The sequence below is a fragment of the Aspergillus ochraceoroseus genome, assembly GCF_002846915.1.
Source record: "Aspergillus ochraceoroseus IBT 24754 chromosome Unknown P175scaffold_12, whole genome shotgun sequence".
In the NCBI taxonomy this organism is placed as follows: domain Eukaryota; kingdom Fungi; phylum Ascomycota; class Eurotiomycetes; order Eurotiales; family Aspergillaceae; genus Aspergillus; species Aspergillus ochraceoroseus.
The window spans coordinates 415,279-440,827 of NW_024468487.1; the positions used below are offsets into that span (position 1 = coordinate 415,279).

The window sequence follows — 25,549 nt, forward strand, 5'->3', positions numbered from 1 at the left end:
CCGCCAGCGTTGCCAAAAAGGCGGGGGAGGAGAATTATGGAAACGGGATCAAGAGCACGATTGGCCTGCATTGTGCCCCTATTTTGGTCCGGTACCCATACGAATGGCGGGCTTTTGGGAAACTGGTTTCTTTTGACCAATGACGAGACCCTCATCTGAATCATCGCCACTTTCTTCCTCGTCATCACAGTAATAGCGGGACTCGTCGTCTTCTGGCGGTCGCGATGGGCTCGGTCGCCTGGCTTTCACTGTTTCGCCGGTGCGAAGGAGTGGAGGAACTTGAGCCGTGTCACAGTCGTCCGGGCCATTCCCTTCTCCAGATAGAGACGAAGCTCCCGAAATCACGGACGGAATGCTGGGATGCGATGTGCTCTGAGACATGCCGCTGGTGTAGTCATCCACGGAGGATGAAGACATGGTTGCAGCTGATGGAGGGGATGTAGTCAGCCCACTTTTGGAGGGGTCCGCGGAGGTACTTGAAGCTGCTGTGCACTCCGGGTCCGGACGAATCTGCTCTGCCCCTTGGGCAAGATCGTCTGAAGGGTACGACTCGTTTTCGGAATAAGGATTTGTATGTCCACTGTGGACGGTGGGGTCAGAATTCTTGGTTCGTAGCAAGGCCTCCTTTGTAAGACTGAGCGGCTCAGTGGAAAGTTTGCCCCTCAGCTGATGCGATCGACTACGTCGGTGTCCTGGAGTGGGGACTGGGCTCTCGACTCGCGCGGAGGATTTATCATTCGGGAGCAAAGTCGACTGCTGCATCTGACCAACGGCAGAGGCAACGCTCAAGGCTAGGCTAGGTTCTGAGTGGCGGTCTCCGTCTAGAGACGCAGTCTCGCCAGAGGCGGGTCTATCAGATCGCCATTCTCCTGGCTGGAGACCTCTAGCCAGTCGACGACTCGCGCCACTGAAAAAGCCCCCGAGATGTGTCGTTCCCGAGGGATCGGATAGGGCCGGTGTAACAGGACGGAGTGGGCCAGTAAAGTGTTTGGCAGGGTCAGATGGCCTGACCGTTTTTGCGGACTCGGCAGTTGACAAGGTAGATACGGCACGTTCCGGGTGATCAGGGCGAGGAGTTCGATCAAATGACGAGAGGGAGCCACCCCGGGGATCCTGAAAATACGACGATGACGAATGCCTTTCCTCTCCAGTCGGACTCACGGTTACACTTTGCGATAGCGGGTGTTCACCGTCTCTGGCATGTCGGCCAGACCGCGGAAAGAAATCTTCGTCCCCGCGAAGACTGAGTCGGCGGCCTTCCCAGAGATGCTTCCCAAACGCGTTGCTGCTGGAGGTAGTAGAGGATGATTCAACTGACCGAGCCGTACTAGATGTCCGTTTACGGCTGTCGCGGTCTTTTGACCTTCCCGTGAGGTAGTTTGACCACCGTGCAACGTTGGACCGCACACGTTGGATAAACGGCACTTTGCTAACAGCGGTCGTGACTTCTTCGTTAGATACCTCAATCTTCTTGCCCTTGCTTTGGTAACCGGGATCAGTCTCTTCCACCCATGCCCTGGGGTTGGGCAAGCCATAGAGAACCCAAGGATGGTGCTTAATCTCTTTCACCGTGATACGTTTGACCGGGTCTTTCGTCAGTAGCCGTTTCAGCAAGTCCCATAACTCATCATCAACCTCCTCATAGGCCAGCTCGTCCTCCAGCCGCTTGTCAGGGCCTGCAGAGTGAGGCCACTGTCCAACATTACCGCTATCCATCTGAACGGGCTTTAAACGCTTCCGCGGGATGAAGACCTCTTTCTTCACAATGGTTTGGAACATGCTATATTCGTCATCCGAAATGAAGGGCAGTCGACCAAAGATCATCCCGTAAAGGGTGACTCCGAGAGACCAGACATCGATCGCACCGGTGATACGTGGTGCACCGCCCAGGCTATCCACAAATTCGTCTCCGGTGTAACACAGTTCAGGTGCGTAAAATGCCGGCGTGCCAACTGTTTTTGACAGTTCTCGAGCATCATCCAACTCTGTCGCATCTGTCTCCTCGATTTGCTCTTCGTCTTCATCTCGAATCGGTCGTCCCAGATAGGACACCCCAAAATCTGAAATCTTTACTCGGAAATTGCTTGTAACTAGTAGATTCGCCGGTTTAATGTCACGATGGATGATGCCTTGGTAATGCAGGTACTCGAGACCCAACAGTGAATCCCGGAATGCGGTACGTGCTTCGTTGATGGTGAGACAGGGAACGTAGGACATGTCGTCCTCATCTGGACGCCACTCCGGTTCGGAAGGGGCGTATCCAAAGCTGCTCGAGGCGGTGCTAAATCGTCGTTCGAAGGGATTATCGGCATAAGCCCCGTACATGGTGCCCTCTACCGCGGCCAAAGCCGCCTCCTGGGCTGAGGCCAGAGAGTGACTAGGGGAAGAATGGTTCTCATCGAAACTCGGAACACAGCGACTCGACGTTCGAGCAATTGTTAGCTCGGGGCCCAGTTCGTCGTCTGACTCGGCCCCGTGTTCCAAGCTCCAAGCAGGGATGGGACCCTGCTGCGCATACTCCGCCTGCGCTTGACGGCGCTCGCGCGCCCTCTCTCGCTGCCGTCGAAGGCGTTGAGCAGTTTTGATATACTGTTGGCTCTCTTCCAAAAACGCCGGGGTGTCATCGAGACCCGACTTCTCTCGCTCCAGCCGGAGCTTGTCCACGTAGACAATTTCCCGGAGGCCCCTCCGCCGCCAGATGATTTCACCGTTCTCAACATATTCGAGCACTATATAAACCTTCTGGCGGTTCGGATCATCGATGACTTCCAGCAGACTTACCACATTCGGGTGGCGGGCTTTCTTCAAGATGGCAACCTCCCTCTTGACTTTATCTTCAGCATTTCCCAATCTCCCTAAGCGGCGCCTTTTTGAGTATCGTTGGACGATCTTGATCGCGACCTTCTGCCGGGTTGCTAGATGGCGACCAAGCTTTACTTTTCCATGTTCGCCACGCCCGAGCTCCTCGAGAATTTCGTACTGGTTGATAAGCTTATTTCCGGTTATAAGATCTCGATCCACCTCGGCCGTATGTGTTCTACATATCAAGGTTAGTACTGAGAACGATGAAGGAGGTAGAGGAATCCACGTAGGGTAGAAGATGCAGAGGAAAAACTTACTCTTTCGGAGGCTGAAGATGTGTTGGATGCAGGTGAGGGAAGCTGGCGTGGCCCTCGTCATCAGACTCGGAGGAAGGGCCGACGTGGGGAGTTTTGACCGAGAATAACCCCGGGCTAGAGAGGGGGGTGTTGCCCGCCGTGCGAGAGACGCGGGCTGGACCTTGCCGGGAGGCGGTTTCAGTTGGGTATGAACTTCGGGTTCGTAGAAATGGGGGCTGATAGGTGGGGTGGATCTGAGATTGTAGGACGGCGTAGGATTGATCAGGGTAGACGGGATAATCGGTAGAGAAGGTATCTGATTGCCCCATCTGCGACACTCTGCGAGAGGTGGAGTTTCGGCCAAACAGACCATTATCCGACCGGGCATCGACCACTATATCTTCATTCAACGCTTGGAGCGAACTGGATGAGGTTCGGGTGGAAGGTGACCTGGAGGTACTGGAGGAATGATATAGATGGGGGAAAGGGTGCCGTAGAGATGCTTGGCCGTCCGCCACATCACTCACATGAGGGAGCTTTGCATTTGGCGGCTTGGTGATGGTCTGCCTGGAATCGATCTCCAACGACGAAGGTCGCGAGTAGTCCAAAGTTTCGTTCGATCTATTCATCCGCTGCTTGTAGATATGTTCCGATATCTGACCATTTGAGGATGCCACGTTTGTCAGATCCTCCAGGCTGAGGGTGAACGCAGCCCGATCGGTCATTTTCAGATTTCTGTAACCAAACCACTCCCCGGACAAGATCTGTGCATCCTCTTCTGTCTATTTCTTTCGGTTGTATTTCTGGGATATATTTCCGATTCTGTCCGCCGTGTTTTGTCAACCTTTTCTTGGGCGGGGAGTGATCCTTGTTGTCTCCTGGCGCGACAGATGCGAAGCCCCGATTGTGCGGTGAAATGAATCGGTATTACTTTCGGGGTTCAACTCGGAGGAAAGCGATGGCAGTCATAGAAACTTGACTCGACTTGGGAGACCGTGTACCAGACAACGGATTCGGGCAGGTCGACCTACTACAGCACCAGGATGCAGTGGGTTATGATTAGGACTAAACGGGAGATGATCGCAGGCGAGAATGGAGACGACAAGCGGTTGAGGACAGGGAGAGAAGGTTTTGAAAGGAGAGTGCGTCTAAGTATAGAAACAAGGGGGCGCGATATGTAAAAGGCGCCTATATAATAGAGGGGGGGGACTTCGAAGAGAAGTAGTAGAAGTAGGGGAATTGGAAAAAGACGAAGTAATGAAGAAAATATATTAAAACTGGGGGAATTAAGGGGGGGGGGGGGGGAGACGAAGGAAAAGATGAAAGGAGGGGTAGAGGAAGCAAAATAGGAGGAAGAGGAATATAAAAAAAAAAAAAGGAAGAAAAGGAAGAGGGAAGGAAAATGGAGGAAGAGAGGAAGAGAGAGAGAGGAAAAGAAGAACAACTGGGAAGAAAGAATCCCTACTCTGAGCGGAGGAGAAGAAGAAGAAGAGAGGGAGGGGAGAATGTCTCGGCCATGACAGTACAGCGTATAGGATTTACCAGAATTGACCCGGTTATTATTTCCATTTCTTCCTCTCTGGAATTCTTTCTCTGCTCAATGTGGTTTGTTTATACTTTATAGTTCTCCTTAGTGATATAATATTTGGTAGTATTATAATAAGAACAATCACAACAATAATAAGAATGGAGAAAATCCTAGGACTTGTGCACTTATTCATACCATTAGGTTGATACTATTCTTATTCCAACTTAGAGCTAACTAGGAGCCTGGAGGTACTATCATCTGAATCTTACGCATTAAAGACAGCTAGTAAGCACCGATACACAATACCCGTAATATATACGCTCCTAAAACACTAAACAGGATTAGGTTGGGTGGACAAGCAAGCCACTTCACTTCGGTCGACCATCCGGTTCCCATTTACGATTTCTTGATAATTGGTTCCTACAGGTTTAGTTCATTAGTAATTATAAAGTATACCCAGGTCTGCGATGAGCTGATCTCTTATATCTACAGAGCTGCATTTCTCCGCCACAAGTGACCGTGGACAATGATCGGAATTACCTTTCTTGGTAAAGCCCCTCCTCAATACTCCATACATCAGGATAAACTTGATCTTACTTTAGTAAAATCAAGAAACTTCAGTGCAAAAGAAAAGGAAGAAAAAAAAGGAAGAAAAAAAAAAAAAAAAGTCCGTGACGTCTACTCTTGCCAGGTTCCCTTCTACTGTCAACGAGTCATAATTGTAACCATAATTATGGATCTTTAGAAGAGAGGTATCGTCGCTTATCTTTGCCGTACCTGAAAGGCTTCAGCCACTTGCTGAATGTTGCGTCTTGAAACAACTTCCCAGGCTGTGTGATGAACCCCTCGCCTTCTTTTTCGGATTCAACATTCTTCGTTCGTCCCTCTCTCTCTCTGTCTAATTGGAATAAACCCGCTCAGTCTGACATCTGTCAACCTAGATTCCCAGCACCTCCAACCCTCGAATCTTTGGATCTGTCTTGTTCCGTGGTTCCATCCTCATCAGCTCACTTATTTTCCATCATTAATTCCAGCCAGCCTACGGTGGCATTTCATCATCATTCTCAATTCCAATTCCTGTACGAGGGACAGTAATGGGGTTTTTTCCTTTTTTCCTTTTAGTGTCTATTACCTACAGTAGGCTGAGCGGCCGCTATTCGTTCCCCTCGGTCGATCCAATCCAATCCCAGTCAGCGGCCTTGATTTTGCGGGACGAACTTTCAACGCGAGGTCCGTGATCTCTAACTTGCTGGAGACCAACAATCCTAGAAGACAACAATAATGCCCCGGCTTGAGGTTGAAAGTGGTGGCAAAAAAGAAGGTACAAACTAGAGAGAATTATAAGAATCATAATTGTCGCATTCCAGCTTCATCACAGCCAAGGATGAAATTCATCACAGTATCTTCGCAAATCCGACAAATAATACCACCCACAACCCTACCCTTAACTCTCTTCAAGCATGACAAGGTGACACAGAACCTCGAGTCCCTTTAATCCATAGATACCACCGGAGTGGAAAATTGGAGGTTAAAGTTCCGTCCACTAACTTTACCAGTGCCCGCGTTGACCACTGGGGCTCCAACTTAAACGAGACGGAGGCAAATCCATACTAATCTTCCTGTTTGCCTCCCATCCAATTCATCATATTATTATTACCAATTTGACGATGGTCAAACTCATCATCATCATGATCCTCGAGAAATGCCTTATGCATAGCAGCCTGACCCGTTCCACGAGGAGTGGCTGATTTAGACGCAGCGGAATACTCCACTCTCTCCCTGAGCATCTACTCATGGCCACTAACCAGTGGTAGCTACCCAGGGTTCTTAAATTAAAGAGCTAAATATCGGTAATATCATTCGGCTCTCAACACGGCACACTCACAGGGAGGAAGGGAGGGGAACTAAAAAGTTGGCCATGACAACTTGGCAAGGTAACTAACTGAAACGAGACCCTGGGACCTCCCATTGATCTGACTGGGCAGTTCTAGGTCTCTGGTGTGCTTCACTGCATACCTTTCTCTTACACATACCACTTTTCACTTTTTTCGGGCTCAGAGTTGCTTTTGACCCACGGAGCCTTGCGTCATTAGAGCCCAACTCCAATATGCCACATCCGTCCGGAATACCATCAGCGCCTCCATGATGGCTGTAAAATCTTTCTTTTATCAATGATCCTCCATACCGTTTTGTCCCGGTCAATTAAGCGAGGTCAACGCTTATCCGGTCCGAGACGTTACAACTTACGACTCGAAAATCATAAAAAAGGTGCATGCAAGCAGGCAGGGTTGCCTGCCACCGTGACTTGAGTCCAGCCCGAATCCGAGACTAGGATATTTTTCCGTACACCAATCCCTCCCACTTTCTTTCATTCTTTTCCCTCTTGCAAGTTACACGGGGATCTACATAGCACCGACAGTAAATTCCTCTATCCTGTAGATCACCTTTGCCCTTTGCTCGTTATAGCGGCCTGCAGATTGAAGAGAAGAATCCTTTCTTCTCTTGCTTTTCTCACACCGCATTATGAACCTGAGGGTTAACCAAGGGAGGGTCGGGTAAACTACTACTAGTACGTACATAGCTCCGTGGGAATAGCTATCCATCTGTATGGCGGTGTATAATTTTTAGTATGGTATTGATTTCCGACCGCTGGTTAATCATTACTCATTATACTAGTAATACTAACTATAACTAATTCCAGGAATTGGAACCGTCCATTTGTCGCACAGCTGTGGCATTGAAACTGTTACCTACCTAGGAGGTATTATAACTCACAGGTCTTAAGTCAACCAGGCTTCCCGCTGTCCTATTAGCGTGATCCTTGGGGTTTAAGGATTTAGCTTGATTACTGGTGATTTTTGCTACTGCTGCTGCTATTACATCGTCCATCCTGTACTCCTACATGCATCCGGTGTGTTCGAAACCCATAGCATAAACTCCAGCGTCAAGATTGAAGTATACATCACCAAGCAGAGCGGCCCGCTGATACCCGCTGTCAGAATCGAAAATCGACAATCCATCCAATCCAATCACCGGCTGCGTCGCGTCGACAGTACTGTATGGCTGTGGGTGATTTATCCCCGGCTTGGATGTTTTATGGTTTGGTTTCATACCCAGCCACCACTCTATCACTCAGCTGTTTCTGTGTTCTGTGCTCTGTATAACTGCCGTATTGTATCCGACGTGCAGTACAGCTCCTAGGTTCCAATGTTCAGTTATGTGGGGATTTGGGGAGCTTTGATCTGATATGATATGATATGATATGATATGATATGTTGTTATATTATCATTGTCCTGATCTGATGAATATGGGATGGGGTATTTGTATTGGTTGCTGCCTGGTACTAGAGATAGTAAATGATGGTTCTAGGTCCCCTCTGTAACTATATACATATATATAACCTGAAGCCTGGAAACATGGAAACATGGAAACAGGTGATTGTATACCAAATCTAGTTTCCTACGTACCTAGTAGCTAATCCCACACGGATGCTCGCGGGGTTCGACTCTTGGTTCATTATATTACCTCCCTCTCTCTCTCTTCTTACCCCGCTAGTGACTTTCTCTTCTCTCCTGGCTACATCCATGCCCTCCCTGTAATGTAGCATCGTGGAGAAGACCCTAATCCCACCCATGACCCCGGCAGACCCATCCCTCCACGTCCTATCCGTTATATTGCTCTCTGCAGAGCTACGGACTGCGCTAGTGGGTGTATTTTCCCCTGGCCAGCGGAATCCGGGTGGTTTGAATACTAGTTCTGGATAGCCCCGGGAAAGGAGATGTAGGACGGACTCGGGGGTTGCTTCGCTAACGGATTCGGTGGGGCTGTGCAGTAGAGCATGTATTTATTCGCGTGTGGTTCCGGGGCCTAGTTGGGGGGGGGGGGGGTCTGAGGGTTGATATTGGAGATGATAATCGAGGGGGTAGTCTAGGTGTTGGGATAGTTATCGAGCGCGGAGAAGATATATAAATGAAATGCTACCGGGGGGGGGGGGAATAAGGGGTCAAATGAACCGAGTGGGTAATTCGCCCGATCGCAATCTAATACGGAAGTACTAGCCTACTAGGTAACACATGTAGGATTAGAACCAGTAATATAGTATCAGGTTCAGTCTGCACAATAGATGCAACTGACAGGTACTCCGTATCCCTGTTGGAAACATCACTCGAAGTTACTATTCCGGACTGCTGTGGTATGTGGCTTATCAAGTCAATATTCGGGCCGCCTTCCATAACAAGGTGCTGTGGTCTAGTGGTAGGACGTCACGTTGTGGCCGTGCCAGCCCCGGTTCGATTCCGGGCAGTGCCATCATATCATTCTGATAACTTTTTTGTTCCCTAGAGGTAGTTTTGGGGGGGAGTCATGGTCTGATAGAGCGAGGTGAATTTTTGTTGCTACTAGTTTACTATCCCTGTTTTACTGCATGCATATCAACCCCCCTCTCCAATAAAGTACACTGTATTTTCCTTTCCCTGGATGATTGAGTAACTACTCCTTTACTAAGCTTTCTACTGTTCAGTGCCCTTTGATGCAACAACAGTACACTAACAGTAAGTAATACCCCCCCCAAATCAGTACAGTTTCATTACTGACCAGTTCCAAGGCAGGAAAACGTTCTTAAACGCTAGATCAAACAGAGAAGCGCCTGCAGATGGCCATTCAACTGGCATGGAATGGCTGGCAACAGTACGCGAAGCTCCGAGCACGTTTTTCTTTTCTTTCCCCTACTCGGAGAGTTGAGGGGTTCGTAAGGGACGGCGCATATGTCATCTAGAGTGGCACCCTGTGCTTCAACTGGGTGTGATATAATCGTATAGCAGTCACACCAAACATGCACTGCACCTGTTTAGCTTTCTTAGGTAGACTACTGCCCCTGATTGGGTCGTGAATCCGATCCCCCAGAGGAAGGCAACAACCAACTACTCCGTACCTAACCATATCCACCATCATGCATGAAGTAGATACTGTAGCATCTGGCAATTGCATCCCCGAGGGCCCTGACACTCGACATGGTCATGCACGGTATTGGTCTTAGCGGCTAACCGGGTCTTCCCGACTCCCGAGTAGGTACGGAGTAGCCCCTATTCCTTTCTTCGTATTGCGATTAGGGTTGGTTGTATGTGTATATGTAAGTGGCTTTCTGAACCCCGCGCTTTTGTCATTTGCAGCTCTAGCCAGGAGGCTAACTAGTCAACTATTTTATATTACTCTGTAGAAAAGTGTCCCAACATATCCCCAGTTGTGTTTGAAATACCACTCTAAATAAATAGACTAACTAACTCTATCGTATTGCTTTTAGTTACTTTACCAACATGTTCTTCGTAAGCCCGGATATTGGACGAGGTTGGCAAGGTTGCATACAGGTTACTAGTGCTATTGACAGGATACTAGTAGATAGTTAGCTGGCTTTAATTCTGCTCCTGCTCTTGCTTCCGGTCTAGGTCATCCATCATGCCATGAGGAGTATACCTAAGTATTAGTGTATTCTGAGTGTAAGGGTTCTCGGCGCAAACCACCTATCGGCTGGTGAATCCTCTCTTACGACTCGGTGCATCCAGATCTTGGAGGAGGTCTGTGATCTTATATGTCAGCCCAGCGGCCCCCCGGCCACAATTAGTTAACTAACTAGTTCCCTACTCGTTACTGGAGAAGAGTTGAGCTGGGGTGGTCTCCATAGAACTCCCATGCACCCCGCGATTATCTTGGAACTTTGGAACTTTGGACCTTCACTTGGGTATAGGGTTAATGCGCGGGTTGATTTTTATGAGTGATGACCGAGAAATGGAGAAATGGAAACTTCTAGGATCCATAGTAGCTTAATGGAAGGACGGAGAGGTAAGGAGATATCGAGAAGTAAACAAAGGGAGGTGAGTATCGGTGTACAGGTACTCCGTACAAGATGAAGTTTATCAAGAGAAGAAAGACATTGTTAATAACTGAACTCCTAGAATAAGATCTAAATATAACAGTAAAGTAATCTCTGGGGTGGTTAGAGATTTGTTTCCTGTTGGGTAAGCTTAGTACCTAGGTATTGTATCTAGGTAGTCATTTTCTCATCATACGTACATACTTGACCTCATGCACAACAGAGACAGATCTCATCTCACTGACTCGCGAAACACAAGAATGTCAACTGTCAACGGTTGAAGGATCCATCGATAAGGAAAAAGTTTCACTTCGAGCTCCCCTTTCCAACCGTCAATAACTTCAGAGTCTCTGCCTGGGAATGTGGCCCCAAATTCCCCCCTTCTGACTTCATCAATTGACGCCGTCCTTCTCCTCCTTTTCTCTGCATTGATTATCGCCACCATGTCTACCGGTATATATAGTGATATATATACACTGACGCTGGAACCGGACCAGCAGATTGGACACTCTTACCCACCCATTGACTTCTCAACCGTGGGTGCGTCAGACGTTGCCAGTGCAACCGCCCGTGATTCCGCGACTATGGGGAACGCCTATTGCCGACCCCTCCGCCATTCGGGTGAGATGCATCGCCTATCATGGAGAATGTTTATCTGGGCAGGACGTTGATTAGATTACCTTAGGTCCTCCTCTAGTCTTGTGCGTCAGGAGATCTAGACTTTTTACGCTTGGCCCACTGTGATTGGGATGTTTCCTGTTTACTCTTGATCCCGCGCAACACCGGCCACTCTTCGTTGATCATATTAAATCCCACTTTATTTCCCTTGTGATTATCTTCGCCTCAGAAACAACGTGGCATGTTTTCTGTGAATCGTGTGATTGACGGCCTCGCTAAATGTCCCATGGTGGTCTTAGATCCTGCACGTTGAGAGACCTTGTTTGAAACTGCATATACCCATCCATTTCTCATCTGATGGATGATCGTTCCCATCGAATATACCGAATGCACAGGGCAGTTGGCAGTCGCTTACTGCCTACAATCCTTTGCGCCCTGCCCTGGGTCGGCCGCGTCCACGCCGGAGTCCCGTATACACCCTCGAGTCTCATATACTCTCCCCACCAGAACGGTTCGTTTGCCTACCTGCTCCGACCCGGAGACCCAGATCAAAATAGGACGGAGTTCCTCTCACTAAATGTCTCCGGTGACATTGACCCAGATAACCCGGTGTATACCGTGCTCCTGGACGAGGCACCCTTCCGAAACCACAGTGGGACATCGGCATCGGCATATGTCTCTGTTGTCGATCAGTATGGTGTGGTGAAGGTTTACACGGGCGACTGCCAGAATCCGGATGACCAGGGTATGCTATGGCAGTTTCAACCTGATTCGAGCAGTTCTACCGGTAATGGGACATGGGCGAAATTCTCGGTGGATGGAACCGAGGGTCAGACTTCCGGGCCAAATTATTTGTCGGCTGGGTTTGCATTTGCGTCTTCCAACACCACCCAGACCTCTTTGTTTGCCTTTGCTGGCATGTGCCCCTACCAAGATGACCCTGGAACGTCCTGGATCGCGGCCGCAAACTACTCCCAGATGATGATGATGTTAGACCCGGTGACCTCTGATGACGGAGGTTTTTACCAGGCTTCAACCACTAGTGATAGAGCACCTCCAATCCCAGAAGCAGGATTTACCATCACTCCTTTACAAGCCACGTACGCATACTTGGATGGTGAGCGCCGACAACAGCAGGACTTTTTGTTGATTGGTGGCCACACTCAGCAGGCATTTATCAATATGTCGGAACTGGCTATCTTTTCGGCCCCGCAAAACAGTTGGAGCTTTGCCACGGTTGATTCTGTCATAGAGACGCAGAAGACTGAGCGAGCAATCCGTGATACCTCAGTTGAACCCCGGTCTGGTCACACCGCCGTTCTCTCGCCGGATGGGAGCCAGGTGGTTGTCTTTGGGGGCTGGGTCGGCAACACTAGTGTACCTGCAACACCCCAGCTCGCTGTTCTCGAAATAGGAGGTGGCTTTGCCGGCTCTGGAGATTGGGTCTGGAAGATACCGTCCATGACTGACGCGGGGATCGCCGACGGAACTGGGATCTACGGACATGGGGCTACAATGCTTCCTGGAGGAGTTATGATGATCGCAGGGGGATATCAGATATCTCAATCTTCGAAACGTTCTGTGATGGAATCCCAGCTGAACCCAGAGGTTTATCTGTATAATGTGACCGCAGGCAGTTGGGCGCCTTCATACCAAAACCCCAACGCAGTGGCGCTCCAGCAGTCTGTTGGTGTTTCTTCTGCAGAGTCGGGTTCTTCTTCATCGAAAAAGGCCGGCCTTGGGGTTGGGCTGGGCCTGGGAATTCCTGCCCTGGCTGGGCTTGCCATCTTCGTTTTCTTTTTTCGCCGAAGGCATATGGCACGTCGAACACGGAGCCGGGAGCTTCGCAAGCTGGCGTTAGGTGCGCAGAGAGCCCACTTCTGGGGGAGAGACGAACCGAATATGGCTAGCAGTATCAGAGATCCTTCGATGAGCGAGGCGGGAGTGAATAGCGACTATCCTTGGAACATGAATAACAACAATCGAAGTTTTGGAAGAAACCGCAACTGGCGAGCAAATGGAGAAGCGGCCGCGGAAAGAACTGGCTTGCTCGGAGATGTTCCAAGCCCTGCGAAACATCATCGACCAGCGTCGAATGCTCGAATGCACCGCCCCCCTACACAATATAATGACTATAGGAGAGGGGAAGCAACCAGCGATATCCACCCAATCGATGAACGCGAGGAAGATGAAGAACGTTCTGCGGGAAGGAGTGGCGCACGAGATCCCTCGGACCCCTCCACAGGGCCGGAATTTCCCATACCCCAGGAACCATGTCTGAAGGGGAAGCCCCCTGGCCCTTTTTCTGGCTCGGAATCTGTTGCCTTGGGCAGTCCAACTGCAGACGGACGCATATCGCCCGATAAGAGTGAGCGTACCTCATCCACGCTCTCGGACTCTTCGACGTCATCAGCGAAATCTACCAAATCCGCCTGCACATCTGGTCCCAGCGGAGAAAAATCTCGAAACCGAGATAGCGTAGCCACAACCCTATCCTACGAGAAGCGCTACTCATCCGATTCTTACTCTACCGCGCACACCTCATTCTCTCAACGACAGATAGAAGGCGAGCACCTCCTCCAAGATGCTCCCGAGCCATCTGCCGTCCTAGTTCTTAGTCGGCCGCGAGCTTCCGAGTGGATAGGAAACGTCCGGCGAGTACTCTCTGTCACCCGAAAACGACCGTCCATCAACAAAGATCCAAACCCAGCTTCCCTCGCCTCCGGGATTGATGGAAGACACACCGTGCTCGGGATTTCCGCCGCGGAAGCAAGAATCCCCCAAAGATCCGTGAGTGCGTCCGCCGAGCTCTTTAGACGGAAGCAGGGAGCCAAGGACTGGGGTGCCGGAACCAGGGCCTCTCGGGAGTCGATGGGCGGGATGGCATTCCACACGGCCCGGTCGACGCGCGCTGATTTGGGGCTCGAGAGAAGGCTGGACCCGGAAAGCGACGAAGACTGGGATGTCGAACGTGCCGCCGAGGGCCGTCGGGTGCAGGTGACATTTACGGTGCCGAAGGAGAAGCTGCGGGTTGTCAATGCGACGGCTCGTGATCTGGACGATTTATCGGAGAAGTCGGTCAGTCGGAGGAACAGTTCTTCATATTCATAATTCAGACTTGATCCTGCTTTGCATAGTGTTGGTGGCCGTGGAGGTTATTCTCTCTCCACCTGCGCTTGGAGGCTGAGGTAGGTATTCGGATATCCCCGTGTTGCGGCGGGGGTTGATTGTTTTCATTTCTTTTCGTCTTCCTGTCGACTTTCAGACTGTTACCCACTTGTGATGTTTATAGCAGAATAAACGCCCTCTAGCATGAGTGTATGAATGCATGAATGATGAAACCACTAATCTGCTTATTTCTACCCCTACAACTTTACCGTTCAGCTAAAAGGTGTCAAGACAAGTCTTAATCGATACAGTAGTGGAGTACGGAGCACACGCTTAATTGAGCGATGGAGCCCGCAAGATTGTATCTGAACCAGTACCATAAATGTTCGTAAGGAGCCTCGAGTTCTGAAGATAGAGATATAGATATCGATTGGCTATATGGGATATATATATCAAGTCTACCACCGGATAACCCTGTTGGGAAAGTACTCGTCAATCAGCTCGAGATAGTACGGCTGGACCCCTATTATATTAGCCTTCGTTATAGAAAGTAGAAAGTAGAAAGTAGAAAGTAGAAAGTAGAAAACCCCCTTACCTTGAGCTCCTCAATGGCCGGAACGGCATCACTCTTACTGTAAAGATCATACGGGTTAAACGCCTGCACCGCGCGCAACATGACATGGTCCCGGTCGTCCATCAGATGGCGATACGCGCCCGCCGTGTGCCAGGGGTAGAAGGAATGGTAGCGGATGATGGCGAGGGCCTCCTCGGGGAGCGTCGACTGGTGGCGCACCACATGGTAGAGATACTCGTCGTGGCCCCAGGAGAGCATGACGTTGCGCAGCCCACAGCCGGCCGTGTAGATGCCGTGCGGCACGGAGCCGTCGTAGATGGCATGGCCGAAGTCCTCGTTGTCGCGGAACGAGTCGCGCCCGTACACGATGCGGTCGTCAAAGGCGCAGCCCACGGGGAAGGTGTCCCCGACGACGGCCCACTGCGCGGCGACCCCAGTGCCGGCGGCAGCATCGTTGAAGAAGTAAAGCAGCTTCCCCAGGTCGTGGATCAGCCCCGTCAGTTGCATCCAGCGCGGCTGGCCGTCGCGCCGCATCGCCTCGGCGCACTGCACCAGGTGCTCGATCTGCGAGAGCGCCGTGTCCGGGTCGGATTCGTCCACCAGCGTGTTGAGTCGCTCCATGGCCTGCCACACCGTCATCTCGGCCCGCGTCTGCGAGTGGAAGGCATTGCGCGCCTGCAGGTTGTACGCCACGGTCTGCTTGGTGTGCTGTTCCTTGTAGAAGTGCTTGACCCGGTCGCAGGCCTCCTCGTACTGTCGGAACTGCGTCTTGTCTTTGTCTTGGTCGAAGTGTGATTTTTCGGCCTTGAGGAGGTTGACTTTGTCGATGGCGTCGGAGAGTTGCTCGGGGGTCATTTTCGGTTCTTTTTTTTTTTCTTTCTTCTGGAGTATTTAATAGAGAAGATTCCGATGAGTGTGGTTATCCTATATATATATATATATATATATGTTAATACGGGATTCCTTTTCCGAGCAGGATTTCAATTTCCGTATACTGAGAAAGATGTAGACTGAATTCATTCTTCACTCTCTACCTAACAGCTATCGACCCAGGATCTCAACTCAGCTTCACTCCATGGCAGGAAACCCAGGAACCTATTCAAATCCAACCCATTCTCGTTCCAGAGTAATTTCCATCTCCACCTCGGACGACTCTGAAAACTTGCCCTTGGAGCTATAAAACTCCCGATATCCCAGCTCCTGCACTTCCTCGGGCACTTCTTCTTCTGCGTTATCCTCTTCACTCTGCTTTGCCTTTGCCTTCTCCTTCTCCTTCTCCTTCGCCTTCTCCTTCTCCTTCTCGGCCTCGGCACGCTGCCCAACATGACGCCCCCACACCTTCAACGCACGCAGCCGTCTCGCCTCCCGCTCCATAATTATCCCCTGTGCCAGAGAATTCGAAAGCACCCGTCGAGCAGCCATCATCGTAAAGACTACCTGAAGCTGGGCAAACGGCAGACCGAGCAGGACGATCGAAGGAACGAGAACCTCTGGAGCCGGGTTCTCGGGTTCGGTGCTGGGTCCGCCAGACGGAGGAGCCGCCAAAGGATCGGGTTTAGGAAGCGTGCCAAATTTGACGCCTGCGAGGCGGGGGTTATATGCGAGAGCCGGCGAGTTGGAGACCGGAGCAGCCGAAACCGCAGGCGCAGCGGCGTTCTCGGCGGTCTGCGTCTGGAGGGCAACATTCGCACGCAGGAAGTAGGGGATGCGGTCCGGGATATTATCGGACTGCGCCGGACGATACAGAGCAAAGTCCGCCGTGATATGCTTGATCACAAACTCGAGGGCTGCGGTGATGAGACGCGGTGCCCATCGGTTTCTCAGGAACGGGAGAGGGTACGGGGTCTCGGGGTCTGGATTCAATACACGCGCACTTTCCGCGGCGGTGGGAGTTTGACCAGTGTCTGCTGCTGCTGCTGCTACTGCTGCTATATCGGCCGTCCGATTGGCGGTCTCGGCCTGGGGAGTAGCCGCCGGATCCCCCTGGCTGGAAGGAACAGTCGCACCGGTATCCATCGTCACGGCGTATCTCTCGATATGTAGGCCAAAGTGGAGGATCCATTCAACTGTCTCCCAGCCGAGCAGGCCAAGGGCAATATTGAATCCCGCGTTGACAACCGGAGGGAGATAAAAGAATGCCCCGCATGCCCCATAGCAGAGCGCCAGGTCCACCATCGCAGCCGGCAGAGAAAAAGGGTAAACGGGCTCTGCCCCCTTTCCATCTTGATTCGGGAGAGGGTCGTAACCGAGCGCCCCGAGCGTGATGGGTTGGAGATGGTCCGCACGCAGCAGGGGCAGGCCATAGAGATACTGCACGACGAGCTCAAAGGGCTTGACAAGACAAAAGTTGTCGCTCGAGAGACAGACAATCTCGCCGAGGGTATGGTAGTGAGGGTCCGCCTGGAGAACGGTGTGAATGAGGGGACTGCGAGCGACGACGACCTTGTGCGTGAGGAAGGTGAGCGGCCAGAAGAGGTCTTGCTTGGAACGTAGGGTGATGTGGAAGTCACAGAGCTCGCTCCGCTCCAGTCTCTGCACCAGATAGCGGGAAAGCAGCGCCGCATCCTCGAAATTGAGCTCGGATTGATCAATGGGGGACACAGACGGAGGGGTCATCACGACGGTTGTCGTATCGGCAGACGTGGCAGGCGCCGGGGCGGCCGAGGGGGTGACCGTTCTCGATGTATCCCCGTCACCCTCACTGGGAGGAGTCTGGACACAGTGACAGCAGTCCCCGAAATGGTGAGTGCAGCAGCAGGAGTGTTTGGGGGGGCAGCCGCAGTCAGTGACGGGTTTATGCACACAGCAGCTCGAACTGAACTGGCACAACGACCGGCCGTGGGTTTGGCACTGCAGCTGCGTCACACGAACAGTATCGACAGTGCTGGCGGGAGACTCGGGACGCTTGGTCGTCTCACCGGGCTGTTGTTCCTGGACCGCACTGAGACCAGTAACACCAGATCCATAGCCGCGAGTAAACGAATAAACATGGGGTCCCATTGAACTTCCATCGATAACATCTGGTCGAGCTGCGTCGGTAACGGATGTAGATGATGCAGGCTGCTTCTCAGGCACCGACGACGACACGGCCTCTTGATCTTTCTGATCTTTCTGATCTTTCTGATCTTCCTCCTTCCGAGCCAGCGGAGGAGGTTTCTTGGTCTTTTTCTTCTGCAGCTGGGCGCGCTTCTTAGCCTTACGACGCTCCGACGAGCCATCCAGCTGCGCCATCGCCAGAGAAGAAAAGTCAGACGACATAATAATGATCTCCCCAGCCGCGTGGCGTCCCCAAAGAAGAACAGAAACCGCTTCAGTAACGGGAATCGAGCGGTCGAGATCGAAAAAGCGATCCAACAGCTGAACCGCAGAAGGTAATTCAGAGGAGCAGAAGGAGCTCCGTCTGACCATGCTCCTTCCAGTTTCAGAGTCAGGTATCGTGGCTAAATGAGGGGCAATGAAAGCAGCAAAAGAATGATGGAGAAGAAGAAAAGATGTGTTGGAAAAAGAGGGAAGAAAGGAGAGAAAGGAGAAACAGAAAGAAAGCAGAAACAGATTCCTGCTTTGGCTGCTTCTTTCACTGGTGTCGCCGAGACGATGACAGTCCCAACACCAGCAAGTTCAATAGGTAGAAGCCTCTTCTAGGCTCCTCTACACAAAGGATATTCTGTGGAATCACTCTGGTATCTCTGGTGTAAACCTATTTGTTCTTTCTAGTCTGCTCTTATGTGACTTCTTGTATAGGGCTTTTGATACACGTGACTGAACATGTCAAAACCTCAACTTGGGATATTCAAACATTCTACCTCAGAGTCCTAATTATGTGAGAAGACAGTGCATTTGCAGTAGACAAGCTATAAACCAAAAAGAAAAAGATCAAGAAAAGAGTGCAAAAAAGGAAATTGCTAAGGAAAGACTATCGACCGCTGAACACAACACAATTGGTATCTATCATCATAGATCAAAAAAAAAAAAAAAAAAAAAAAAAAAAACATAGGTATCTCAACAAGCGAGAAAATCATACTAAAACCCCGAATTTTAAAACATTCCTCCGTCCATGGGAACTTGGGGTGGGTAAGCTGGGGGCGTAGGAGGAGGTGGGCTCGCCATAAAATGCTGGCGAGCTTTGAGATTCAAGTCCCCGCCCTCGCTGGATGTCTTGCGTAGTCGTTGTCGCGCCCGGCTACGCTTGTCTCCCTCGTCCGAGAAGGTGCTGTACTCGGGGCCCGGGTCGGGCTCGGAGGGAGGCATGGAGTGCGATTCGTACCGATCGCCCTTGAGCGCACCCAGGATCGTCTGCGTGGTGGTTTGGCGTCGGCGTCGCGGGTTCATGGGGGGCAGCGGCGGGGTCTCCATGCCATTGCTCAGGCTCGCTCCGGGCGGAAGGCCAACAGTCGGCACGTTGGAGGTACAGGAGATGAAGGTAGGTTCGGAGATCTGGGTTTTGTTTATAATCCGCTTGTGAAGACCATTGTGGCCCGGCGCACGCGGGGGAATGGCTTGAGGGTGGTTGCTTGGAGACGTGGATGGCGGGGTGGCCGAAGGGTCGGCCGCAAGATCATGCAGGGGAGGCGTCGCGTTGGCAGAGTAAGGGGGCGCCGCCGGAGATGGTCGCGGGGCGGCGGCTCCGATCAGCGGGGAGTTGGCGACTGGGGGAGCAGCATGGAATGGTCGGTCATGGAAACTTGGAGTCGCCGACGATCGACCTTCCAGACGATATCTACCGGAGGCGGCCGACGAAGATCGATCGAAGGGCGGCCGTTCATGGCCCTCGACGGAAGGCCGGGCGGATGATGCAGCGGACGCCATTCCACGCGGTTCATAGTCCGTGGTGGTGGTGGTGGTGGTCGTCGTCGTCGTCGTCGTCGTCGCCGCCGCGACGCTGGCATGAGCGCCCGCAGCATCTTCCTTCAGGATTCCCAGGTCGTCTCGCTCGCGGCAAGAGCGGCTTTTGGAGCGACCAGAGGCGTCTGAGCTGGACCGGTCCCGCCGCGAATGGAAACTTGAATGGGGGGATACGCCACGGCTACGGCTCGACTCAGGAGATTCGTCCTGGCTGCTGCGTCCAAAAACCGCAATTTTGGACCGCATAGACCGTTCTGCGGCGATATGAGGCGAGCTTGAGTTCGCATGTCGGGCGAAAGGAGCCGGCCTTTTTCCCTCCTCGTCGCGCCAGGAGTCCTCCGAAACCAAGGCAGGAGTGGAGGCATTCCCGTAGGGCAAACCCTTGACCCCGCCCCTAGGTTCTGGGCGGTTGAAGAGGTGATGTTTGCTGGACTTGCTCTTCAGCAGAGCGAATGCGTTGCCAGCTCGAGGCTGGCTCACCAAGTCCGGAGTTTGACGACCGAACACGGGGCTTGCGGCGCGACTCTCGCTCTCGGCGAAATCCCGAAGCTTTTCCTGCACCCTCCGCCGTCGTTCTGCCAGTTCAATCGCAAATTCTTCGCGTTCTTTCTGAGTCTCCGTGCTACCCTCCCGTCGGTGTCGAGACGACGGTGGTTGATCGCGCAATGCCGGGTGCCGGGAGGACGGGGTTGCGGTGGGGGACTGAGGGGCGGACTCGGGATCGGCGTTGCGAGACTCATCCCAGGAAGAAGCGTCACGGACCGGGTCGTTCTCTGCGGGCTTTGGTGGGAACGCAGGGGAGGGTGGTGGGAAAATCGACGATCTGTCACTATCATTCCGAAGATGGCGCACCAGCCCACCCAGGCCGAGGCCAGATGGGCCTAATGTGGGGGAATCGGGGGTTTCCGGCCCATGGCTCCTCTGCGCCGGGGGGGTCTCGCTGGCTTCATGCTGCTCCGCAATGGGTTTGAGATCACCCAGGTCCGAGTACCTGACCTCTGGGAGAGGACTGTTCTGTTCGGCTACCGGGGTCGAGGGGGTCGATGGGGTCGCCGAGCGAAGGGCAGGGTGTTTGAGATCAATAGAATATTCGGTGTCTCGCGAATCAGGCCCATATCCTTCATCGTCGGTTTCGCTGGGGCTGGAATTATCGAAAAAGGTCGTCACGACATGTCCAGGCCGGGCCGGGGAGGCCGCGACGCTGGCCGCTGTGGACCGGCTTCCGGGACGATGGGTCTCGCTGTAATGAGACGATGCGGTGGATCCTGGTCGAGATAAATAGCTGGTATTCGAGAGTCCCCGGGGTCGTCCCCGAAGGTCTTGTGGGGTCGCGCGTCCCGAAGGAGGACGCTGTTGGAGCGGGGGCGTGTTTCGTCCCTGATACATCTGTAACTGACGGTGGGAAAACTGGGTCTCATCGTAGGCCGTTTGCGGCTTATTGAACAGACCCAGCGCCGTCGCTTTCCCGTGGTCCTCGGGCTGCAGAGCGGCCATCAAGGTCGCCCCATCTTCATTTTCACTCGCAGGGGGGCTGAGTGGAGCTCCAAACCCGGACGGTTTAGATCCCGACTCCATCACGGGTTGTTTGGGCGACGTCGCTGAGGAGGGAGGGCTGGTCGGACGAGAAGGGGGAGAAGGTTCCGAGATGGCGAGTTTCTGTAACCGATCGCGCAAATTTGTGGCGCTTCGTGAGTAGGCGCGGTTCAGAGCAGGCATCTCAGGGGTTCCTCCCGCACGTTGGCGGCTCAGGCTCTCCAATCGGTACAAAGTCGAAGCTTGTTGGTGCTGCACGGACTGCGCCAAGCCTTGACCGTAGAGACGGCGAGATTTGACGGAACCCCGCTCAGGGGCCATGCCTGGGATTGGTAGTTTGGAAAACGGAGCCGAAGACTCCAGGGGCCCGTGAGAGGATTGCTGGAATGAAGGGGTTGTTGTTGTTGTTGTTGTTGTTGTTGCGGGTGGGGATGTAGCGGTGGGCCCAGAGCCCGTGGACGAGAAGGTGGTCCGCTCGGCGGAAGAGACACTCGAGAATGCATCTTCGGACTCGGGACTCGGGGTCTCCAGCTGGGCTTCCTCGGCCTCTTTTTCCTTGAGCCTCTGGCGTTGGAAGAGAGAAAGATTGACGTCATGTTCGTAGAGGGCACGGCCCCCCATCGGGGAGCGGCTGGCGTCTGGACCCGAAATTGAGGAAGTGGACTTGGTGGTGATCTTGTATACCTTTTGTCGACCACCAAACAGGTTATTCCCTTCTGTACGGCGGGGCCTACTCATTATGCTACCGGATTGCGATGCATCATCGTTCTCGGGGTATCCTTCACTTCCCGACGCGAACGAACCCTTTCGTCCCAGGCTAAGGGATGGCCGAGAGCCGTCGGAACCTTCGTCGATGTCTGATAAGAGGGCGGGATTGTGGCCGAAGAGGTTCAAGCGGGAGGCACGTCTGGGGAAGAGCACGCTATCATCGCTAGCTTTTCCGAGCAGGGAGTCGGGGTCATCTTGCTCTCGCAGCATGCTGAATCGCGCGGAGAGTTTTGGCATCAGAAGGCTGGTCCGGAAATCATCACTGGGCGGTAAGGCGGCTGCGAGGTCGAAATCCAGTTGTTTCTGCTCGGGGTCCTTTCTGCCCTTTTTCAGCATTGAGCTGAAGGAAGGGGGGGGGACACTTTCGAGCACATCCACCTCTTCCTTGGGCTTGTCTTCCTTGGCCTTTTCTTTCTTGGTTTTCCGGAAACGATTCATGACGGCGGGAACACGGGACCGGCCGCAGTGGACGGAAAGTCTGGACAGGAAACCGCTCGATGGGGATCAGGTCAGGGACAGAGTGACTGAAATGCAGACAATCGGATCTTAGTAGTGAAGGATTGAGCGTGTGAGGGTGGACTCCCCGGAGAAAAGGAGAGGACGCAGTGAAACGAGTGAAGAAAACGCGGGTTCTTGGTAGGAAGGGGAGTGGTGCAGAGGTCAATTGAAGGCGAAATCAAGCATCAATCCTATGCAGGGAGTCGTCGTCGTGATGTGCAATAGTGGATGTGACGTGTAACGGCGACAGAGCGGGGAGGCGAAAGAATCCAAACAATGTTCATCGGCAGAATCAGGATGATGATACCAGTACGGAGCAGTCGAGTTGAGACAAGGAAAGAATGTGGCAGAGGAATCTATCCCGAGGACTTAATAGACAAGAGAGGAAGAGGAATGAGAAGAGGAATGAGAAGAGGAAAAGCAGAGGAAAAGAAAGAAAAGAAAGCTAAAAGAGTGACAAGATGAATGAAGATGTTTAGACGAGAGGTTTTTTCTTCGAAGATGTTTTTGCCATGCGATTTAGTCGATCGTACTTTATTAGGACCAGTACTTGGGAGATACCAGTAGTACTTAGTGGTACTTAGTGGTACTTAGTGGTACTTGGTGGTAACTACTGGGTGGTACATACAGTAGAAGAAACGCAGGGGTAAGAAAAGAACAACCCATACTGTCTTTACCGTACAGTACCATACAGTACAGACCGGGGGTCAGTAACCCTTGGTCCCTTGCATCCAGAGTATACTCCGTACTCCATCAGAGAACCAATAATTACTATAATTAACCAGGCCTTGTATCTTCACTGTAATTATACATTTTACCCCTGACTAGTAACAATAACCTCATCTCTTCCCTGGGACAAAAGATAATATTAATATTGGGTAAATACAAATCACAGTGTACGATGAAACAAATCGTAGTGGGCTGACGCCTCATTACCGACGTAGTCAATCTGAATCATTCTGAATCACTAACTAATCTCCTCATCTCGAGAGTCCTGATCCTGCTGTTTCATCGCAGATTTAATCCAGGACATGAACTGTTCATCGAATCCAGTCCACTGTCTATCGTAATTTCCGGGAGAGTAACGCTCTGTTCTTCCTGAGACACCTGCATCGGAATTCACAGCTTAGCAAGAATCGCCTGCTTCTTCAGCTCCCTCCGCAAAATCTTCCCAGACACACTCTTGGGAATCTCGTCCACAAACCGCACCCCCCCCCGCAACCGCTTATGATACGCCACCTTCGGCGCAAGCCACTGCATAATGTTCTGCGCTTCCGCCGCCGCAGATACCCCGGACCTCAGGCTCTTGACGCTCCGCACCACAAACGCAATCGGCACCTCCGTCCCATGCCGCGCACTCTCCATCCCAATCACCGCCACGTCGTCGATCGCCTCGTTGTCCACCAGAATCCCCTCCAGTTCGGCCGGCGCCACCTGGAATCCCTTGTACTTGATGAGTTCCTTGACCCGATCCGTGATGTAGAAGTTGCCCCGCGCGTCTTGGTGGCCCACGTCGCCCGTGCGGAACCACCCGTCCGGCGAGAGGGCCTCGCGCGTGGCCGCCGCGTTGTTGTGATAGCCCAGGAACACGTTGGGCCCGCGCAGGTAGAGCTCCCCGACTTCCCCAGCGGCCACTTCTCGAGGCGCCGTGCCGTCCTCCGGCATCGTCATGTATTTGGCTTCCAGGTTGGGGAGGAGTTTGCCCACCGACCCGATCGAGGAGCGCCATTCCCCCCACGGCTGCGTGTGCGTGGTCGGGCTGGTCTCGCTGAGGCCGTACCCCTGTTTGATCCCCGTTTGGATGCGGCTGTAGACCGCTTCAACCAATTCTTGCGTCAGAGGCGCGGCGCCCGAGTTCATCATGCGCAGGCTAGAGAGGTCGTATTTGTCGACGATGGGGTGCTTACTGAGCAGGAGCAAGACGGGGGGCACGACGTAGCTAAAGGTGATGCCGTAGTTTTGCACATGCTGGCACCACTTTTCCAGGTCGAATTTGGCCATCACAAAGAGCCGGTAGCCTCGGTAGATCGTTTGGTGGACGAGACATGTCAGGCCTGGGAGGGGGGTGGTTAGTTAGTATCGTGTCGGGGTTGGTAGGAGGAGGAGGAGAAAGGTAGGGCAGCGCACCGTAAATGTGGAAAAACGGAAGAAACGCAAGAATCCGATCGCCTTTGCCGTCTGGTCCGCCATTCCACTTGAGGTTTCCGGCCTCACCTGCAGCCAGTTGCAGCGAGTTGGAGATGATGTTACGGTGACTCAGCATCACCCCCTTGGGAATCCCGGTGGTACCAGAGGAGTACACGAGGAACGCCAAGTCCTTCTCGGGGATAATCTGGGTGCGACGATAGCGGCTTGCACCCGAGATATTGCGGACGGAGCTGAAGTGCTTGACCTTGGCTTCAGGGTCGCGCTGGTCCCCAATCAGAATGATGCGGTCCTCGGAGATGCCAACCTGCTTCGCGGCGGCTCGCGCGACAGGCAGAACCGGTAGCTGGGTGACCAGGGCCTTTGCACCAGAGTTCTTCAACTGAAAGACTAGTTCTTCGACCGTGTATGCGGGATTTGAGGGAGAGACGACGCCGCCTGCCCACAGCGTCCCCCACATTACTGCCGGTGTGTCGATGCTGTTGGGAGTATATAGAGCGAGTACATCGCCTTTGCGCCAGTCCAGTAGGGACTGTAAACCCTGCCCAAAGGCAATGGCCGTTTGTTTGACCTCCTGGTAGGTATAGGATCGGGTTGTGTCGGCGTCAACATAGATAACTAAGCCAGTTAAGTTAGCCTGACATGTCCAAGGGAAATCAAACTATGGAAAAGAAAGAAACCCACCTTGATCATCCGGGAAGGGCTTATCCTTGCGTTCGAAAAGGAATGACCAGAGGTCGACATTAGGAATGTCAACGGAAGGGTAACTTGAGGCGACGGGCATTGTGAGAGATGAGGAAAAAGAGCGAGAGCGAGAAGGGAATGAAAAGAAGAAGAAGAAGAAAGAAAATAGAATAGAGATCAAGCCAAGAATAATCCAAGTTGATTTGTTCCAGAATCAAGAATCCGAAGATCGCTATTTATCCATGATGACCTCGGCATCTCTCCCTCTCACTGCCTAGGTGTGGAT

The 25,549-nt window shown here is 52.4% G+C and overlaps 6 protein-coding genes and 1 non-coding gene across 7 annotated transcripts; 2 read left to right on the plus strand and 5 right to left on the minus strand.

The window, feature by feature from the left end:
• Positions 1–78: 78 nt before the first annotated feature.
• On the minus strand, positions 79–3,823 carry P175DRAFT_0512623 (putative serine/threonine protein kinase; the record flags this gene model as incomplete). Its single annotated transcript, XM_040898693.1, has 3 exons — positions 79–1,288; positions 1,319–3,037; positions 3,120–3,823. 3 exons carry the CDS (start codon positions 3,821–3,823, stop codon positions 79–81), a joined length of 3,633 nt encoding a protein of 1,210 aa, XP_040748542.1.
• Positions 3,824–8,864: 5,041 nt separating this feature from the next.
• P175DRAFT_0t142 lies at positions 8,865–8,935 on the plus strand. The gene has a single exon. It is a non-coding gene; the product is annotated as a tRNA-His (tRNA).
• A 2,192-nt stretch (positions 8,936–11,127) lies between these two features.
• P175DRAFT_0505308 (uncharacterized protein) lies at positions 11,128–14,399 on the plus strand. The gene has a single exon (XM_040898067.1). It carries the CDS (start codon positions 11,499–11,501, stop codon positions 14,220–14,222), a length of 2,724 nt encoding a protein of 907 aa, XP_040748543.1. The 5' UTR covers positions 11,128–11,498; the 3' UTR covers positions 14,223–14,399.
• Positions 14,400–14,677: 278 nt separating this feature from the next.
• Positions 14,678–15,648, minus strand: P175DRAFT_0488170 (uncharacterized protein; the record flags this gene model as incomplete). Its single annotated transcript, XM_040895688.1, has 2 exons — positions 14,678–14,734; positions 14,815–15,648. 2 exons carry the CDS (start codon positions 15,646–15,648, stop codon positions 14,678–14,680), a joined length of 891 nt encoding a protein of 296 aa, XP_040748544.1.
• A 138-nt stretch (positions 15,649–15,786) lies between these two features.
• P175DRAFT_0488174 (uncharacterized protein) lies at positions 15,787–17,793 on the minus strand (the record flags this gene model as incomplete). Its single annotated transcript, XM_040895689.1, has 4 exons — positions 15,787–16,053; positions 16,132–16,373; positions 16,485–16,646; positions 16,800–17,793. 4 exons carry the CDS (start codon positions 17,791–17,793, stop codon positions 15,889–15,891), a joined length of 1,563 nt encoding a protein of 520 aa, XP_040748545.1. The 3' UTR covers positions 15,787–15,888.
• A 1,035-nt stretch (positions 17,794–18,828) lies between these two features.
• On the minus strand, positions 18,829–22,374 carry P175DRAFT_0512626 (uncharacterized protein; the record flags this gene model as incomplete). The annotated part of the gene is made up of 6 exons (XM_040898694.1): positions 18,829–20,370; positions 20,398–20,579; positions 20,613–20,843; positions 20,865–21,166; positions 21,191–21,233; positions 21,258–22,374. 6 exons carry the CDS (start codon positions 22,372–22,374, stop codon positions 18,829–18,831), a joined length of 3,417 nt encoding a protein of 1,138 aa, XP_040748546.1.
• Positions 22,375–23,553: 1,179 nt separating this feature from the next.
• On the minus strand, positions 23,554–25,363 carry P175DRAFT_0536362 (acyl--CoA ligase; the record flags this gene model as incomplete). Its single annotated transcript, XM_040900303.1, has 3 exons — positions 23,554–24,488; positions 24,562–25,197; positions 25,264–25,363. The coding sequence occupies 3 exons, from the start codon at positions 25,361–25,363 to the stop codon at positions 23,554–23,556; spliced, it is 1,671 nt and encodes a 556-aa protein (XP_040748547.1).
• Between the last annotated feature and the right edge of the window lie 186 nt (positions 25,364–25,549).

Bases quoted from the DNA above. Each gene is read 5' to 3' on its own strand.
- P175DRAFT_0505308 (XM_040898067.1), top strand. From the start codon at position 11,499: ATGCACAGGGCAGTTGGCAGTCGCTTACTGCCTACAATCCTTTGCGCC.